The following is a 19,765-nucleotide window of genomic DNA, read 5'->3' as shown; positions in this document are numbered from 1 at the left end:
TGATACATTGCAATTATAAGATATGTATAATGGCTCATGTAATCCTTTAAAATTCCATCTACCCAAAAATTTCAAAATATTCCAGTTTAATGGAGCACCTTTTGAATCACAGAACAGATATTTGGTAGAATGTGACTTGTTAAAAAGAAAAATCTTCCCATTCTTCATTCTTTTTCACACAAAAGCACACATGAGCATAGGATAATCACTGTATAGTTACAAGAACCAACAAATATGTTTTTATTTAAGGAATTTTGTACTAGAGAGAGAAAGATACCAGAGAGAAACCAAAAATAAAACTTATTCCTCACATTAGTGTTTAATTTGTTGACAAATGTTTCTCAATGGCATTTCTGAAAGTAACTGGAGTCTAAAGACCTGTTCATGCATAGTGCACATCAAACCAGGTCTGTGTTGTGGGGGCTGCAAGAAGAATACTCTCTGTGCAATTAGTTTCCTACAGGGTTTGAAGCTCTTCCCATGAATATTATCACATCTTCTCTACGAGTAACAATCACGAAGGGCCTGTTAAATCTAATTGTAGGGAGTAATGAAGTGAGAACTACTTCATTATCAGTGGTAGCTGCAGCTTCCATGCCCTCCTCATGGATGTTCAGATGAGCTTTGTGAATAGCCTGCATGGAAATGAAACAAGGATTAGGACTGAAGAGAGAGCCAGATGTTATAAAGTTCATTTGTTCTGGTCCTGCCAAGTGAAGGAGTTTCTTTAATCTCTTGCACAGGGTTACTTGAATGTGGGTCTCAAAATATTTCTGGGCTCAAGGCAAGTCCAAAGCGGAGATTTGGCACCCCCACCTCTTCATCTGTGCAGGTGCTCCCACCCCCCTTCATCTACATGGGTGAGCGCGCCTTCCATCATCCAAGTTATTGACACTTTCTGTTGAGTGAATATTCAAGTGAGAGCCTTTTTGCCTGAGTTACTAATTCATTGGGTTGCCTTTCTCTCTCACCTTAGGATCTTACCAAGTTCTGAATAAGAATCGTACTGACCTATAGACCATCCTATGGGGTTCACACACTTTTTCTCAGTGCTCTATATACTACTTTGCAACTGAAGTTCTCCAAACAGTTGACATAGAAAAATAAATAATAAACAAGATGGGCCCGTGTCTCAAAAGGACGCACAATCTCAAAAGAAGCAACAGCAACAGCTGTTGTGGCCAAAGTGTTTGGGTATTAGTTCCCAAAATGGCTTCAAGGAAGCTACCACCAGATTTCAAAGGAATTGGGCAAAGGGGTAGTTTTTAAATGATTTTTGAAGTTTACGAGTCTTTAAGCTTTTCTCCAAAGGGAATAATGAGGATTTCAGCAGCCTTACTTATAACTCCCCGGGGGTGGGTGACACCAGGGTGGCCCAGAGCAGGTTTTCCTTTGAAATTTGGGTGGTAGCAGGCACCCATTGGGGCACTAGTACTTGACCCACTCTTCTGCCCCCCAAATCCCTTTTTTGCCCCAAATCTGCCCCAAAGACATGCCATCTTCAATAATTCTTTATAAATCACCCCTTTGCCCAACTGCTTTGAAATCTGGGTGGTAGCTTCCTTGCACCCATTGGGCACTACCACCCGCCACACTCTTTTGGCCTTCAGACCCTTTTATAATCCAAATCGAATTGGATTCTGAACCGGAAAATTTAGGTACGAATCGAATCTGGGGTGATTTGTGGGGGGGAATCTGACCCAAAATAAATTGGGGGTGATTCAATTCAGGTACAAATCAAAATGAAAGAAATTGATTTGTGCACACCCCTACTTTTTAATTTCTCCTTAGGCCTTTTAACGTATCATTATGCATTATACTTTGTACTGTGTAATCACCTCCTGCAATTTATGCTGTTCTAAGCCAGCTAATGGCGCAATGGGGAAGCAACTTGCCTAGGGAGCAAGAGGCTGTCAGTTCGAATCCCCACTGGTATGTTCCCCAGATTATGGGAAACAGTTATTTTGGGCAGCAGTGATATAGGAAGGTGCTGAAAGGCATCATCTCAAACTGTGTGGGAGATGGCAATGGTAAACCCCTCCTGTATTCAACCAAGAAAACCACATGGCTCTGGGGTCACCAGGAGTCAACACCGAATCAATGGCATAATCTTCCCTTTCCTTTTTATGGCCAGAATAAAGATGATTGATTGATGGTCCTAGGGAGGGCTTCTGATACTGAACTTTTTGCCCTTTTTTGCTATTTTATTTCTCCCCGAAATTTTCCCTCAAATCCAAAGAGTTGCCCATAGCCTTGAAAAAAATAACACAGGGTCTTACCAACCATGGTGCTTCCCCTTTTCGTGAAGGCAAAGGGCAGATTCCCCCAAATGACGGTGGAATTATGCTCCAAGCAGCATCTTATAGGTTTTTGTAAAATTCTGGCTTGGAAACAATGCAGATTTCTCAATTTTAAACAGCCTGCTTCCCCCTGCCAACTTTCCCCCATAAGTTACGTCTGGCTCGGCTCAGGCCAGGAAGGCCTAAAAAAGGAACCATCTCACCCCTTCCCATGGGTGGAAGTACTCCTTTGACTTCACACATGAAATCAGCAGACTAAAGATGAGTTGACAAGACTATCTCTTTCAAGATCTTAGAGAGCGCCTTCTTCTGCACAGTCCCGACCTCACGTTAAGGTCATCTGAGGAGGTCTGTCTTCGGTTACCACCAACATGTCTGGTGGCAACTCAGAGGCAGGCCTTCTCTGTAACTGCTCCTGGGCTGTAGAATGCACTGCTGACAAAAATTCATCTTCTGTGTTCATTTTTGGCCTTCAAGAGAGCCCTTAAGACCTACCTGTTTGGCCTGGCCTTCCAGGATTTTTAAACTGTTTTTAAACTATAAAGGTCTGGCCTGGTTTTCCAGGGTTTACAAACTGTTTTGATTATTTTAATAATTCCTTTATGTTGTTTTTGCAGGGTTTTTAAAATTTTAATAGTGAATTGATTTTAGTTTTGTTTTAATGTAAACTGCCCCAAGCCATTTTTTGAAGGGCAGTATTGAAATAAAATAGATAGATAGGCAGCAGAGGCGTAACTAGGGAAAACGGCGACCGGGGCAAGCACTGAAATGGCGCCCCCTCCGCGCCCCCCCCATACTATATTATACTTAGGTTTTTCCTCACAAGCGCCCGCCGCCGCCATGCCAGGCCACTGACTGGCCGCCAGGCGCCAGCAAAGCAATGGGGGGGGGCCCGGGCGGCGCGGAAGGGACCGCTCGTGGGGGAGGGGGCGCTGACGTGCTCCCTTGACTGCTGCAGTGCTGATGCACTGAGCAGGAAACATTTGTATTAACAAAAAATAAATAAATAAAATTGTCATGGCGGCGCCCCCCACGTGACCAGAAAAGATGGCGCCCGGGGCACATGCCCCCCCTGCCCCCCTATAGTTACGCCTCTGATAGACAGATAGATAGATAAGCAGATAGATAGATGGACACTTGTGCTGTTTTCTCTCCTCCCCACACCCATTCCCCTTCCATGCCTTCATAACTGCTCTCCTGCTCTTCTTTGTTTGCTCCTATAGGTGTACTGATTGCTTTTGATGCATTTGTGTCCACATAACCTGCTTAGGGAAGAGAGCTGGTCTTGTGAGAGCAAGCATGACTTGTCCCCTTAAGCTAAGCAGGGACTGCCCTGATTGCATACAAAATGGAGACTAGAAGTGTGAACACTGTAAGAAAATCCTCTGAGGGGATGGAGCCGCTCTGGGAAGAGCATCTAGGCTTCAAGTTCCTTCCCCAGCATCTCCAAGACAGAGCTGAGAGAGATTCCTGCCTGAAATCTTGGAGAAGCTGCTGCCAGTCTGTGAAGACAATACTGAGCGAGATGGACCTATGGTCTGACTCAGTCTATGGCAGCTTCCTATGTTCCTATGTTTTTCTAGTTTGCCAGACACTCCTGTTAGAATTGTGGTTGTTATTTCAATAAATGTCATTTCTTGTGCCTGAGTGTGTTGCTCCTCAGGGGCTACTCTAACATTCATATTTGTCTGTGCCCAGACTGTGGACCTCTGTTTTCGTACCCTTGCCAATTTGGTTTTTTGGCTCATTCCCCCAATGCAGAGAAAAAGGCATTGACCCAAACGTGCTTGTAGAACCACACCTGAGCAAGTGTGGTTACACAAGGATATCTGCATATTCCTCTAGGAGTGGTTGCATCATTACAAGTCTCGGCTAGCTGAGCAGATGCTCAAAGTCGCACAGCCTCTGGCACTCTAGATCCACTTGCACAAGTGCTACACATGCACAACAAGAATAGCTTTGCATAATTTACTGTAACATGTATGGGCTCAGGAACAGGTTTCGCAGCAGAATGCATGCCACCAGCACAACAGTAGTCTTGAACTCAGCTCCTGACTTAGCAGAACTAGCTAACATGACATCCTTGCACTAGTGTGACATGTTTGCACTAGTGCAGTGTTAGTCTGGACATAAGCCAGAGTTTTTAATTCAGTATAAGCCCCATAAAGATTCCTGAAAAGCATACCTTCAGCTCATGTTTCCCAGTAATTCCAGATCGTTCCACTCTGTCTTTGAAAAGGTCAGTAACACCCAGGTTTTTAAACATCTCTGTCATATCATAACTTTCAGACAATGAGATCCTTGGAAGATACACACTTGTTCTCCTGTGAAAGAAGAAATAGAGGCCATGTGAGCTATCACCCTGCAAGAATACATTGTACAAGGCACTCTGCTATCTGGCTTGATAGAAAAACAGCGTTATGACGCAAGGTTCGATTGAGCCTGAGACTGGGCCTTGTCCAGTCCAGCCGTTAAGCTGGCTCAAAGGGTTCACCAGACATACTTATAAAGTGGAATCTGGCAAGGATTCCTCATTACAAGTAAATGACTAAAGGCAGGGGGTGAAGGGAAAGCTAGCATGTTTGTAATGTACACTTCAGTGCCTTCAAATCAAGCTGTGGCAGCAGTGAGGACAGGAGAGGGCAAAGGGGTATGGGGCAGTGTTCTCTCTAATTTCCCGATTCCTGATTCAACCCGAGCGGACATCCAGAAACATGAGCATGCACACAAACATGCCTGCCTGAGAAAGAACCCAAGTGGTGGGGGGTGGGTGAGGGGGAAGCTAGCATTTTTGAAATGTACAGTACATTAAAACAAGGCAGTGTGTGTGCATGTGCATTCAGAGGAGGCCTTCTTGATTCAACCTGAGCGGTATCTAAAATTAACTGAGCAGACATCAAGAAACATGAGCACACACCTTAGAGAGAACTGGGGGTGGGGGGAAGCTAGCATTTTTGTAATGTACACTACAGTACATCAAAACCGAGCTGCAGCATCAGTGGGAGGTGGAAGCAGGAGCTCTCTCCACCCACTGCCAGACTCCCTCTTTCCACACATGCACGGATGTTGCCTTTCAACTGAGAAATCCCATTGTGTGCACCTGCAGAGGTGAAGAAACAACTGATTTCTACACCAAGGCAGGGATTTCTCTGCTTCCCCAGCTCGGCTCTGACGATGCACATAATTGAAAGGCAACATTCACATATGCACAGGGCCTGAAAGAGGCCACAGAGCAGACGTCCAGCAATTTGGGAGCCTGGGAGGGGGTGGAAGGAGCCCCAGCTGCTGCCTTCATCAGCCCCACCATCATCGCCACCCCTTTACAGCGTGGCTGACTGATTATTTGGGAGGCCAATGGGGGGGTGGAAGGAGCCCCCACTTCTACCGCCACCATCCTTGCCTCCACGGCTTGGTTTTGAAGCTACTATAGTAAACATTACAAACACGATTGTTTGTTCCTCGCCCACTTCTCTGCCGTCCCCCATTCACGCCGCTGCTGTGGTTTGGTTTTGAAGCTACTTGAAATTCCTTGCCGAATTATCCTTCACAAATGTGCCTGTTGAGCTGGCTCCTGAGGTGGGGGTTAGGCTCAAATTGCCCTCCCATACCACCACCGCCACCCGGTTCTAGAGCGAGCCTTCAAGCTGAGCTGGCTGAATTTCAAGCCGGCTCACACACCCCTAGGCTACACCACGTGTAGTTGTGAGGTGGGAGGATTCATTGGACAGGATAATCGGGTACAGTATACATAGTTATAGATGCATAGGGATAGTGAATATCTGCACAGAAAATGGAGGCAAAACATCCCCTACACCATGCTGCATTACCGTAGTTTCAATAAGCTCTTCCATTTTACTAAAATTTCTTTTCCCAGTGCCTCTTCCACCAGTTTCAATTTTCCTTGCTCAGGCAGAATGAACACTGCTGAAATGTTGCCTTTGTAGGGGATCTCAACCACCTCACAAAACAGTCTCTTATCATAGTAACTCTTAAAATAGCCATCTTTCTTCATCATATCAACTTTCATTGTTGTGTCTTCATCCACAAAGAAGAAATCTTCTTGAGCATTCAGAAGACTGAAAGGATTTTCCCAGGAGACTTATGGAAAGAAAGGCAAGAGAATCATGGTTATACTAGGCAAAAACATCTGTGCCTTTTAAAAATCTAAAGGAGTGTAATATGTATTACAAAATAATTAAATGATCAGAAATCAAATAGGAGCCTTTGTGCTTGTGAACATTTTCAGTTTCTTGTTTTAGAAATTCAGTTTTCAGAGGTACATGTGTGTTCACAGTTGTGTTCTAAAAACTTCTTTTCATTTGCATAATGGGAAGGAGTGATTTTCTCCAACCCCCCTTTGATCTAGAATTTCCTGAAGCCCTCAAAAATCTGCTATTGAGGATTGAGAATCGTCCCCTTTGCATCTTGTTTAAATGGAACAAGCCTATAGTATGCATGTCTGAACAAGGTGTATGGGTTTCTCTTGACAAGGAGATTTTCTTTGACTTTATCAAAGAACCTTTTGCTGACATCATATAGAGTTTTAAAATGAGCAGAAGGACACCAGAGGGATGCAGCAACTAATCTTTCAGAGAAAGTAGCATCTAGAATGACTTCTCGAAGAACAGACCCCTAATAGCAGAAAAAGGAAGTTTGCAACAACATGCAACCAAAAAAGGCATTGCTACGCTTAAAGGATAGAGCAGGTTCTCAAACTGATGGGGGACAATATGTGAAAACCCACTTCAGAAAAAATTGTAGCTCATTTGGAGAAGATTACCGCAAACGTAACCCATATCTGGATTGATCTTCAAAAAGAATCACAACTGTGCCTCCCTCACTCCCAGATCCCCCATCTCAAGAACTAAACCCATATTATTTGGTGGTCAGTAATCGGCAGCAGAAGGGAGTTTGGCTTGCTCTCATACAGGTCTGTCCCTTGAAGCTTTCTCAGCATAAAAAGGACCATCATTTGAAATTCTGGGGAAGGCTGGAACGCCTTTTGTCACCAATCCCACCACCACCACATACACACATCATAAAGTATTGGTAGGTCTTATTTTATTTTATTTGCTTCCAAGGGGCAAGGATTTAAAAAAACTCATTTTGTGAGAATAAACTTTCAGGCACTCATAAAACCTCTTCATGGATTTGCAATAAGTGCTTGGAAAACATTGATGGTTTGCATGCTGAGAAGAGGCTTGCCCTTTCCAACTATGTTTCGGAGGGAAAGTCCACTTACTTTACCTTTCATTATAATATAGTTTACAAGAACCATGACATCCTCTGGATCAAGACCCTGGATCACATCGACTAATTTCCCATCGCTTTTCTTCTTCAGGTAGCTTTGGATCTGGGCCTGGGCTTCTGTCAAATTTTTCAAGTCTATTGGAAGAACTTCAGCCTGATAGTTATGTTTGGAGTCATTCAAGAACTCTACTCGTGGCAACCATTTCTTATCTATGAAAATAGCATTCCCAATACGCAACTCAATTTCAGAGTTATTGCAGTTCAGCATTTGGAAGAGATGATGAAAACATTCATGTATTTCTTGCTCACTGATCTCTGAATGGTTCAGACCAAGACCTGAAAAAAGCTGATTCGCAGTGGCAGACTCAGCCCCCATGGAGACCATTGCAAGGACAGTGAAAATGCTCAGTGGAGAAAAGAAAAGGTTCTTGCCAGGATCCTCCAAAGCAGCCTGGTGGTATAATTTGAAGGCAAAATCCACATTTCCTGCAATTATCTTTTGACAAATCTCATTTTTGCTTCTTTGATGACCTTCAGCAGAAGGATGAGGGTCATATTGGCAGACTTGGTCCTCTTGGGGACTTGTAACATCTTGAGCATAAGTAAAAGCACAGAGACCAGCAAACAGCAGACAGAGGTGAACATTAGCCATTGTATTCCTATGGAGTAAATCTGCAACAAAAGAATCACATTATCTTTGTACATTTCAGTGTCAAAATGGAAGATATTTATCCAAACATGAGGACAGAATCTTTATTTTGTGCTTATGGTTTCTACAGCACTTGGTACTGAGAGCATCTCTTTGCACCCAGACAGTGAAGACACGAGACAAGCAAAACTGGTATTAAAGGGCCACAACTGTATTGAGAACAATTGGAACACATGCCCCTTGCCCTATGTTTAGTCTGCCCTTCCTAGCCGACCTAATGGCAGGCATCTGCGAAGACCATCACACAAACACAGCAAAGCCATAAAGTGTTTCAGGAAGGTGCTGCTTCCACAAATTGGAAGAAATCCCAGCCAGAAATCCCTAAGCCGTAGAGCTTCTAGGGCACGGCCAGGAGTCCTCCTCTTTCCCACAAAACATGTGCCTAAGATGCTCACCGCACCAGCCCTACACTATTGGTTGCAAACTGCACTGTACCTGCCACAGTGAGGGGTTATCCTAGCTTGGCCCCATGCATCTCCCACCAACCCTGCAGTAATGCAGCCAATCCCCTCTGCAGGTCTGCCAAATAGATGTCTGTCCCCTTGTGAAACAGGTGCACGCCATCACCCCGGTAATGGTCCGGAGAAGAAAAAACAATATCTGGGTGAAGAATCGCTCCACATCTGCATAAGGAGACAAACTTGCCCATGTCCCAGTTAACTTTTCTCCAAACCCAGCCAATCTTGCCCAGGCTTCCGGCTCCCCTCGAGACCCTGTGTTGAAGGAGGTTGGACCAACCTGGGTGTATGCCTTGGACCAAAAGCAAGATAACCTCCCAATCCAAGCCGCTTTCAGAAAAATTGCCAAGTCTTTTAACCCCAACTGTAACCACAATATATTGGGAGGTGGGCGGGCCTCTAGATGCTCTCCAAAAGCAGGCAACAGTTAATCAAAAAAGCACCCCACGATTACCGATCCAACAGATTGATACCCACCACCCCAGGCCGAACTGTGTTCCAACACTGCATTCACGCACCCACTCATGGGCCCCCCAAATTTTAGAGTAAACATGGATCAGTACTGGCAGAGCTGGCAATTCTAATTGGATCTGACCACTTTTCCAGTATCACCAGATGTGGGACTACCTCCACCTTTCCTACTGCCCTGAGCCAGCACTTGCTTTTCTCCACTAAAACCTCTGGCTCTGGGGCAGTTAGTGCTGCAGAGACACTTGCCACACACACCTGCGTTCACGATGGAATCTACATGGGGAACAGGTGCATCTTCTGCCGCCATTAAACTCCCAACAAATGAGCAGGGTTTGAACCCCTTGCACAGCGACTGGCAACCATGCTCGCACTGCTAGGGTGCCAGAGCTTTTTAAAAAAATTAAACTTCAAGCTGCTATAGGCTTTCGAGGCCAGTTGCACACCTAGGTAATTTTGGAGCCTGGACCTAAAGGCCTCTGGACCGCCCCCACCCCCACCGCTGGTGTAACGTACCTCCCTGCCACTGAAAGTTAAGCATCATCACCAAGAGGCCTTTACAGCCCCTCCCCCACTAATACCCAACCTATTAGTGTCTCCCAAACTATTTCTAATGGGGAGGACAGGGAAGGGAAAAATGAGAATTGATGGAGAACTTAAGAGAAAGAGGAAGAGGAAGGAGGAACAGGAACATGAGATGAAGAACAAAAGAAAGTGCCTTGCATAAAATGGATGAGAGTATTTTCTTTCTCAAACCATAGTTGAGTATTTGACTTTCCCCCACATTTATTTCTATTTCTCTATTTGATGGAGATGGGGTTTGGCTTGAACTGAACTAGGGAATGATTACAAACCACTGCCACCGCCCCAACTGAGAAAAACATTTGAAACAGATGTTGACACAAGCAAAAGATCCCTCTTGGAGTCCCATCTCTCTCTCTCTCTCTCTCTCTCTCTCTCTCTCTCTCTCTCTCTCTCTCTCTCTCTCTCTCTCACACACACACACACACACACACACACACACACACCACCTACTCTAAGTCCCCAATCTCCAGCGTAACATGAGAACTCAGTAATGCCCCACCACTGCCACAACAGCCTCACCCACTTGAGCTCACAAAGTGACCTTGGGCCACTTGCTATCTCTCAGCCCAACCTACTTCACAGGGTCGTGGTGAGTATAAATGGAGGGGAAACATATGAAGCTGCCTTCCACTGAGTCAGGCCATTGGTCCCGCCAACACTGATGGGCAGCAGCTCCCCGGGCCCAGGGTTCCAGTCTTTCCAGCTCTAGCTGGAGCTGCCAGGGGCTGAACCTGGAACCCACTTCATGAAAAGCAGGTGTCATTTCTCAAAAATACAGCTCCATCCCTGACTATCTGCATGCCTTGGAGGATGGCCAGGGAAAGAGAGAGAGATGAAAATGCCAACTGTGACAAGAAATGGTGTTTTCTAAATGTTTCCTTGCAGTTAGAACACTACCCATTTCTTTACAAGTACTTGACCACAGTGGCAATGTATTTGTCGCAACATAATGTTGGAGTCATTGTGCCAGCTAGTATTACTTAGTAATTAATATGTGGACCTGGGAAACTGCAGGGAAGTGAGTGGCGCTCTGGGAGAGCTACCTTTCCGCGCCCACCTCTCCTCTTCTTCATTCCCCTCCTCTGATTTATTTGCTCCTTTCCTTTGCAGACAACTCCTTCAGCTTGCAAAAGTGGGAGGAAGGGAGGGCAGGGGAGGGCCGGCTGGAACTGAGAAGGGGTGCAGGATACTGCTGGGGAAGGGGAGGCATGCTGAAGAGCAAAAGGGAAAGGGGTACATTGCTCCTTTTCTTTTTGCTCTCCAGCTGAATTTGAATGCAATCTCCTCTTCAGCCCAAGAGAGAAACTATATCTCCATTGCACACCAAATCACAAGGCAGCCAGAATCAGCAGCATGTTCAAATAGGCAGCCCGGGCCCTAACAAGATGCTGCAGACAACCCCGCCCCCCTCATTAGCATACTTGCTCTCCAGTGTACTTCTGCATCCTGGCGCACCATGGAGCCAGACACCGCGACCGGAGAGGCTCTCAGAGCCTGTGGGGCCAGGAGTCATTTGTCTCCCTTTGTCTTATTAATGGTACACTCGTGATTTAAATCTAGGTTTAATGTGGGTTACCAGCATCAGTGTGATTGTGTGAACCCATGCCAAGGTGTTGTGCGGCCTGAGATGAAGCTGGGATTCCCACCTGGGCATGTGTTCACAGAATTGCACTAATGCCATTAAACCTTGATTTGAATGATAGTGTGAACCAGGCTTCAGTATAGAATAATACAATCATCAATGCTCACGAAGAACACAGATGCATTTGGGAGTTAGCAAATAATATTTTTGAGTTGCAGAGGCTTCTAGAAGCCACAGTCCTCCATAGGTAGGAAGAGTAGGATATTTAATGTAGACAAGGATATTCAATGTAGTACTCTATGGGACTGCAATAGTTTGAAACAAGGACATTTGTTTTTTAAAGAGAGAGCAGAAGGTGATGATACAACATATCATCGAAGGACATCCCTAAAATTCTACTGTTGAGAGATATGGTACTGCTCTGTAAGCAGCAATACCCTCACCAAACTGTTAATTTTTGTGAGCATTTGAAATCTGTCTTTAAAGGCAGAGTGAAGAAAGAGCAGGCTAAAAAACCCCACCACCCATAAAACCTAGAAAAGAGAATGGGGAGGGGGTTGAAAGGCAAAGCTCCCACAATACATGAAATCAAAGCACCCAGCCAGATGGCCACCAAGGTATGAAAAAACCACCCTGACTCAGCATGTACCAAACAAAAACAATTGCTACAAGGAGAAAGGAGATTTTGGGGGGAAAGCCTGGAAACAAACAGAGGCGGGTCTCACGATCCGCTGAAACTGTGGGGAGAGCGGGATAAGCCAGATGGAGATGGAGGGGGGTGGGGGGAGTGGGGGCCACGCGGCCCCCGCAGCCCCAGTATGCCCTGTTTTTCGCCTCCCGGTCAGGGGTCTACTCACGAGTAGCGCAGCATGGAGCCATGCCGTGGCTACTCACGAGCAGATAGCCCGGGTTTGCGGAGTGCTTGCTCCGGAAACCTGGGCTAAGGGACGGGCTACTTGAGCGGGGTTAGCCACTCAAGAACCATCAGGCTCACCTGCAAGCCTGGTGGTTCTTATGATTAACAAAAATCAGGCTAGGCTCTAATAGGCCAATTTTTATTAATCGTGAGAATAGCCCTACAAGTGTTTATTATCGAGTATATACCATCTCAAGGACACTTTTAAAATCACTTTTCCATTTGGAACTTCTATGGACATGTTCACATCTCAGAGTAAACGATTGGGGATCTGTGAAATGTTTCGGATACAAAATGTTTTGTAGACAAAACAAAACACCCATTTTCCAGATCCAAAAGTTTTGTATACAAAACAAAATGTCCCTGTTTCTGCTACAAAACGTTTTCTTGTGTCGGACCTCCATTTTGTAGTGCTCTCTGAGTCAGTCTCCATTATGCGTTTGAAATCTGTTTGAAAATTCTGCCCTTCCAGCCTTTTGATTGGTGACCTAAAGCATGGGCTGACCTATTGGGCAAAGGGCTAATTATTTGTGATTGTTGAAGTTCACGTGTCCTCAAGATTTTTTTCCATAGGGAAGAATTGAGGTTACAGCAGTCCCATAACTCCACTTGGGGGGCATTGGGGTGGCCAGGAGTGAATGGTAGTTTAATGCACATAGGGTGCCAACCACCTCATGGGTTGCTAACCCATGAGGTGCTGAGTTCTGTTGTTTGCAAGGTGTTCCAAGTGTAGATTCTCTGGTAGCAAATGAGATTTTCAACGACAAGCCATGAATCCACTCTCATATGCTACCAGAGAATCTACACTCAAAACATCTCAGAAACAAAAGAACCCAATACCCCATGGGTTAGCAACCCATGGGGGTGGTTGGCAACATGTGCTTGACACCACCACTCACTCTGAGCCACCCCGGTGACCCACAAGTGCAGTTATGGGGCTGCTGAAACCTCCATCATTCCCTATGGGGAAGAACCTTAAAGACGCGTAAACTCCATTAAATCTTTTAAAAATCAGTCCTCTGCCCAATTCCTTTGAAATAATTCTGGCAGCTTCCTTGCCCCCAATGGGTACTACCACTCACCCTACTCTGCTCTGGGCCACCCCTTTCCTTCTGATGTGCAGCTATACTTGTGTTGAAATCTCCATTATTCCCTATGGGAACTATCTTAAACTTCAAAAATTCACCAAAAATCATCGATTTGCCCAATTCCTCTGAAATTTGGGTGGTAGCTTCCACCCATTGGGCACTACACCACCACCTACTAGTTTTGCCCCAGCACCATTTTTTATAATCTAAAATGTTTTGATTCGTATTTTGCAATTTCAAACAAAGAACAAAATTGGGGTTTTTTGGATTGACTGGTTTTGAACAAAAAACAAAATGGGGGTGTTTCAGATTCAGGCCAAAAACAATACAGAAAAACACCAAAACACACAACCCTATAAATGATATGGAATTCAAATGTGCCTAAACACCTTCTCTGGGACCTGTTTCCTATCCTCCTCCTCCTCATTACATACAGGCATGGTCTGCATTCTCTATTATAAGCACTGACCATAGTGCATGCTAATATGTTCCAAGCTTTTTGACCAATTCTGGAATTTGGCAAGGTCATTCACATGACCAGCCCTACTGGGGCTTGCACAACCCTACCTAGGAAGGGTTGGTTATCTGGAGTACTGAGATTCGTCTCAATCTTGGAGCTCTGCACCAGCATAGCCTAGGTTTTGTACTTTATAGTGTGGTAGACGATGGAAAATGCACAACTGTAATCCACTCCCCAATCATGTAAACTCTCGGGTTGCCTGCACACTGAGTGTTCATAGAGCCGAGTTTCTCTCATTTTTTGCTGGCCTGTGCCATACATCCTGCTTTTATGTCCCTTTACATGTGGTACAGCTGATGTGAGGTGACTCTTCCCATCACCCTCTGATGAATCCAGCTAAATAATTGGGTAGTTAATGAAAAGACATACAGCAAACAACCTACAGAGAGGAAGAAGCAGACGGGGGTTCTGGAGGCTGGGGTGCACAAGTGAGACAGAAAGCAGAAGTGAAGCAAAGGTACAGGCTTTGCTCTCTGGAAATTGAGGTTACCCATATCTGTGCTGGTAGCTCTACTACTTCCACTCTAAATAGTGTAAATCTGTAACTAAATCAAATCTTACAAAGGTGCCATAAGCCTCCAGTGATCTCTCCTTGTCATAAACTGGAATCTGAGGAGCACTTCATCCCTGCGCAGAGAACTGGTCCTGGGGATGCATAACGATAGATTTCATATATAGTGGTCAGCGAAACTGTTATATACATGAAGGCTTCCTGCATCCACACAGCTAAAACACCAAAGAGATGCTACTGAGATTATTCTCTGATACCCAATTAAGATTTGATCTCTCCATACTTACAGTACATTCAGAGGTGCCTTTCTTTAGAAACACAAGGAGACCGTTGAACTGGAGTCGTGCTGCCAAGGGTTGCCAGTCTGATCATTGGGCGGCTCTGTGAATGCCTTGTCCCACTTCACTATTTATGTAGCAGGCTTGTGCAATTCGCTGCACTGATTTAAAAAAATAAATCCAAGAAAACATGGCAATCAGAGCAGGTGAAGGGAAAGGCTAGTGAGAGGGAAACTGTTGCCACACTGTGGGGCAGGGAAGCTTGCATGATGCAATGAGCATGTTGACCTGGTTGCTTCACAGACACCTGCTTGGATGAGAAGCACCTCAATGTCTTCTCTGAAACATGTTACATTTTAAGGGAATTCACATGTGCAGCCTAAAACCGGCTGGGGCAGGCCAGCCTGGGTTAGGCTGCATGTGTGAAGTGGCAAAAGCGATCATAATCTTGGTGCTTCCCTCACCACCAAGCCTTTCTCCCCCCCGCCCGCCGTGATTCCTGGCAGTGAGCCAGGGAGAAGGAGCAGCTGTGTCTTAATGAGAACATCTCCTGTGCTCATTACCCGGAGCACCTCGGGATGTGGCAGGGGTGTCTTCCCATTCCCGGCGTCTACCTCTGCCACATCGCCACGATGTGGGCCCAGTGCAGGAGGGTGGGGAGGGCAGCTGCTCATCTGTCAGAGAATGCAGGAAAGCTCCAGCCTTCACTGCAGCCTGCCAAATCTCTTTACCATCCTCATTATTGTATACTGCCATGGTAGAGCTTGTATTATGAAGATGAATAGATGAATCTTGCTCTAAAAGAAGTGGAGATAAGAGAGGCAATGTCCAGGGGGAAAAAATCCCTGTCAGTTCCCCATGATTCACCAGAAGAAGCCCATCTCCTTCCCAAATGCCACCAAGGGGTACTGGGGAAATCTTTGCTCTCATGGTTTTAATACTTTTTCATAAATAGACTGGGAAGGTTTATCTGAAATGGATTCGGTAAATGTCATAAACAAACAGCATTGTGCCACTGTTAAGTCTTGAGCAATCTACATGCTAGAAAGTTTGAGGTCACCTAAAAACCTATCTGAAATTTGTTATGGAACTTCTGCATGTTAAGTGCCTTTTTCTGACTCAATTTCAGGCTGTTTCATTGAGAAATTAATGACTAAGATATAGAATTTGTCCCTTCTGTGTGTTTTTCTCCTGAGTACAGTCTATTTTACTCACTTATTATATTCCTTTTGTCTTTTTCTCTTGTCTCTTTAAGAGTGATAGAGGCTGATAAGAGATGATTCATCACAGTGCTACCCACTCTACACAATGAGGCTATTCTCACAACCAACAAATCCAGGCTAAGAGAGCCCATCATGGTTTCGGCTGGTTGTGTGCTGCAACGGGAGCTGTGTGTATCCTGGCAGCAAGCCAGCTTAAATGCACCCCCATGAAGTTAGCAGAGTGCGGACTCCACTAACCCCATTTCCCTGATAATGTGTCATCGCAGCGTGGCTTCGTGCCTCTGAGACTCATGAGTAGCTCCCCAACGGGGAGCCTACAACAAGTCTCTATTCATCGGGGGGGCTCCCCAGAAATCCCCGTTCACTCACATGGGGCACTGGCCACCCCCAAGCGACTCCATGACGGAGCCGGTAATTGTCTGGGTGGACGATCCAGCCACCCAATGAGGGCTTCCTGTTCGTGTGCATGGAGAGCGTGCCAAGCCCACTTTGCCTACAGACACCCTTTAGGCTTTCCACATTGCTCGTGTGGGGAGCCTAAGTGTCTAAGTGGCTATGCAGGGTTTCGAGGCAGCAGTGTATAAAAGGGGAAGAGAGTCAAAGTCCCCCATGATGCTTGTTTTCGCTCTTGGAACTGAACTGCAGTTACCTGTTGTGTTTATGTGAGAGTTCTGCTATTGTGCTCTAATTCTCAGCTTGTATGTTTGGAAATGAGCCACATATCACCATGCCACTGTAATTTTCATCTAAAGGAAGTAATACTCCAAGACGGATTCCTGGAATTGATCACCTCTCCAAGAAGTGGACCTGAGTGTGAATAATACTCTTTATAGTCATGGGTTGGGTGAAGCTTGTAGGCCTTGTAAGAATCTTGTCTAGAAATATGTTGACCTCACAAAACCAACTATTTATGGCAGAAATCACCCTCTAATACCAAATTAGGATGTGATCATTGAACACATACGTTCTATTCGAGAAGTTTTTCTGATTATGCAGAGAGAGTTCTTTTGAGCCCTGGAGGCAAGAGAAGCACTTGTTATTAATTTGGACTGCTCTGTTGTTCTCCTTGTTCCTCTTCATTATTTATGTTCCTGACTGCTGCCAATCCCAGCATGAAGTAAGAACATTAAGCAAAGCAAATTTGGAAATCCCATCAGGTGAAGGGAGAACAGGGCATGATGCAACACAGAACAATGAACACGTCAGCATAGACTGCAACATAATTTCAGTTGAAAGAGAGATGTCCATCAGGTTTCTGAATGCAGCATCAGCCTAGACTCAGTACGTAGGGAGGTGGAGTAGGTGGAGTAGGCTGGGATTCCATATCCACCTCCAGGTATCCTGACAAGCAGGCTTAGCTAAAGGCTGGTTAGTTTAATTTCTGACCCAAGTAAATTCAATTGAGGAAATTATACTTAACGACAAAATTGTTAAACGTACATGAGAACAGGCCTTGCTGAAGCAAAACCAGCATGGCTTCTGCTGGGGCAAGCCTTGCCTCACTAACCTTTTGGAGTTCTTGAAGAGGACAACCAAGATTATCAGGGGCCTGGAGCACCTTCCTTATTAGGCAAGGCTACAACATCTGGGGCTTTTAATTTTAGAAAAGAGGCACCTACTGGGAAACATGGTAAAGGTGTATAAAAGTATGCATGGAGTAGAGATAGTGAATAGAGAGAAAGTTCTCTCGCGCGCACACTAGAACCAGGCTTCCTCCAATGAAACTCAAGTCTGGGAAATTTAGGACAACAAAAGGAAATACTTTTCCACGCAGCACATGATAAATGTATGGAATTATGTACCATTGAATGTGGTGATGGTCACTAGCTTGGATGTCTTCAAAAATGACTTAGACAAATCCCCCCCCCCCAAGTCCTGCTATCCTGCCTCATCATGGTGGGAGAGGGGAGATGTTCTTGGGAGGTATGAGTGAATTATCCCGGGAGATATACAACCAGTTGGGTCACACAAAGCACAAAGGTCATCCTAGCTGCCCAGCTAAAGCAAACAGGCACTTATCTTGGGCAGCAGTGATATAGGAAGCTGGTGGAAGCAGACGAGCACTACAACAACAAGGGCATCATTTCATACTGTTCAGGAGAATGCAATGGTAAACCACTCATGTATTTTACCAAGAAAACCACATGGATAGACAAAATAGAATGATTGTCGATGTAGTGCTGGATGATGAGCTCCTCAGGTTGGATGGTACTCAACATGCTACTGAGAAAGATCTGAGGATCTCTCAGAGTATTGATGATGTTTATGACGTGGTTGGATTAAAGCCTTTTGGACGTCTAGCAGCTGATGTTGCCATGCAGGAAAAGAAAATCCAAAGCTGCAAAGACAAATTTATGATAGGAACATGGAATGTAAGAAGCATGAACAAGGGTTAGCTTGACACAGTGAAAGATGAAATGAATCGATTACAGATTGACATCTTTGGCATCAGTGAACTAAAATAGTCTGGAATAGGACACTTTCAGTCAGAAAATCATACCGTTTACTACTCAAGACACTAAAAACAAAGAAGGAATGGTGTTGCTTTCATAGTCAGGAAGGATACAATAGTTACAGTACTTGGGTTCAATGTGGTCAGTGACCAACTCATATCAATTAGATTTTGTGGACAGCCCTTTAACATGACAGTTTTTCAAGTCTATCCCCCAACAACTGATGCAGAAGAAGAGGAAGATGGTGAGTTTTATGCTCAAGTTCAGTCTGAAATTGACAGAACCTGCAAGCAAGATGTGCTGGTGGTAGTTGGAGACTGAAAAGCTAAAGTTGGAAATGGTAAGGAGGAAAACGCAGTCAGACTATAGGCCATACAGGCCTAGGGAACAGAAATGAAGTAGGAGAACAACCTATTAGTTTCTGCCAAGCCAATGAGCTCTTCATTTAATGTATTGAATTTCTATACCGCCTGATATAGAAATCTCTAGGCAGTGTACAAGTTAAAAAATAATATAAAATATAAAACATTTAAAATTCATAAAGCAGATAAATATCACAATAAATAAAAACACATTAAAATTTAAAATTTAAAATTCAGTTAAAAGCCTTGAAAAATAGGTATGTCTTCAGGATCCTCCTTAAAACAGAGAAGGAGATGCTCTTATTTTAGCAGGGAGTGCATTCCAAAGCCCTGGGGCAGCCACAGAAAAGGCCTTCTCCTGAGTTGCCACCAAATGAGTGGCGGCAACCATAGCCAGACCTCTCCAGATGATCTGAATAGGCAACAGCGTTCATGACAGAGAAGGCACTCTCTTAAGTAACCTAGACCCAAGCCATTAAGGGCTTTATAGGTGAGCTTTATAGGTAATAACCAGCACTTTGTATCTCATTCAGAAACATATCGGCAGCCAATGCAGTTCTTTTAGAATTGGTGTTATATGGTCCCTTCAGGTAAACCCAGAGACCAATCTGGCTGCTGCACTCTGTACCAATTGTAGTTTCCGAATGATGTACAAAGGCAGCCCCATGTAGAGCACATTCGAGTAGTCAAGCCTAGAGGTTACAAGCATATGTACCACTGTTTTAACGTCATTTGTCTCCAGAAATGAGTATATCTGGCATATCAGCCGAAACTGATAAAAAGCACTCCTGGCCACTACCTCAACCTGAGAAACCAGGGAGAGTTTGGGATCCAGGAACACTCCCAGATTACAAACCTGATCTTTTAGGGGGGGTGTAACCCCATCCAGAACAGGCAGGACCTCCGTCTTGTTTGGATTCAACTTCAGCCTGTTATCCCTCATGATGAAGTTGGTATGGAGAAATAGATCTGGGTGTCATCAGCATACTGATAGCATCCCAGACCAAAATTCCTGACCGTTTCTCCCAGCGGTTTCATGTAGATGTTAAAAAGCAGTGGAGA

The 19,765-nt window shown here is 44.9% G+C and overlaps 1 protein-coding gene across 1 annotated transcript; it reads right to left on the bottom strand.

Moving 5' to 3' along the window:
* Positions 1 to 449: 449 nt before the first annotated feature.
* On the bottom strand, positions 450 to 9,495 carry LOC128340290 (alpha-1-antiproteinase-like). Its single transcript, XM_053285256.1, has 5 exons — positions 9,444 to 9,495; positions 7,548 to 8,141; positions 6,128 to 6,398; positions 4,486 to 4,624; positions 450 to 635 (listed from the first exon to the last, which is right to left on the bottom strand). Exons 1-5 carry the CDS (start codon positions 9,493 to 9,495, stop codon positions 450 to 452), a joined length of 1,242 nt encoding a protein of 413 aa, XP_053141231.1.
* Between the last annotated feature and the right edge of the window lie 10,270 nt (positions 9,496 to 19,765).

Source organism: Hemicordylus capensis, chromosome 1, assembly GCF_027244095.1.
Source record: "Hemicordylus capensis ecotype Gifberg chromosome 1, rHemCap1.1.pri, whole genome shotgun sequence".
Classification (NCBI taxonomy): Eukaryota; Metazoa; Chordata; class Lepidosauria; order Squamata; family Cordylidae; genus Hemicordylus; species Hemicordylus capensis.
The sequence above is the reverse complement of the archived record's forward strand: the minus strand, read 5'-3'. Positions and strand labels throughout refer to the sequence as shown.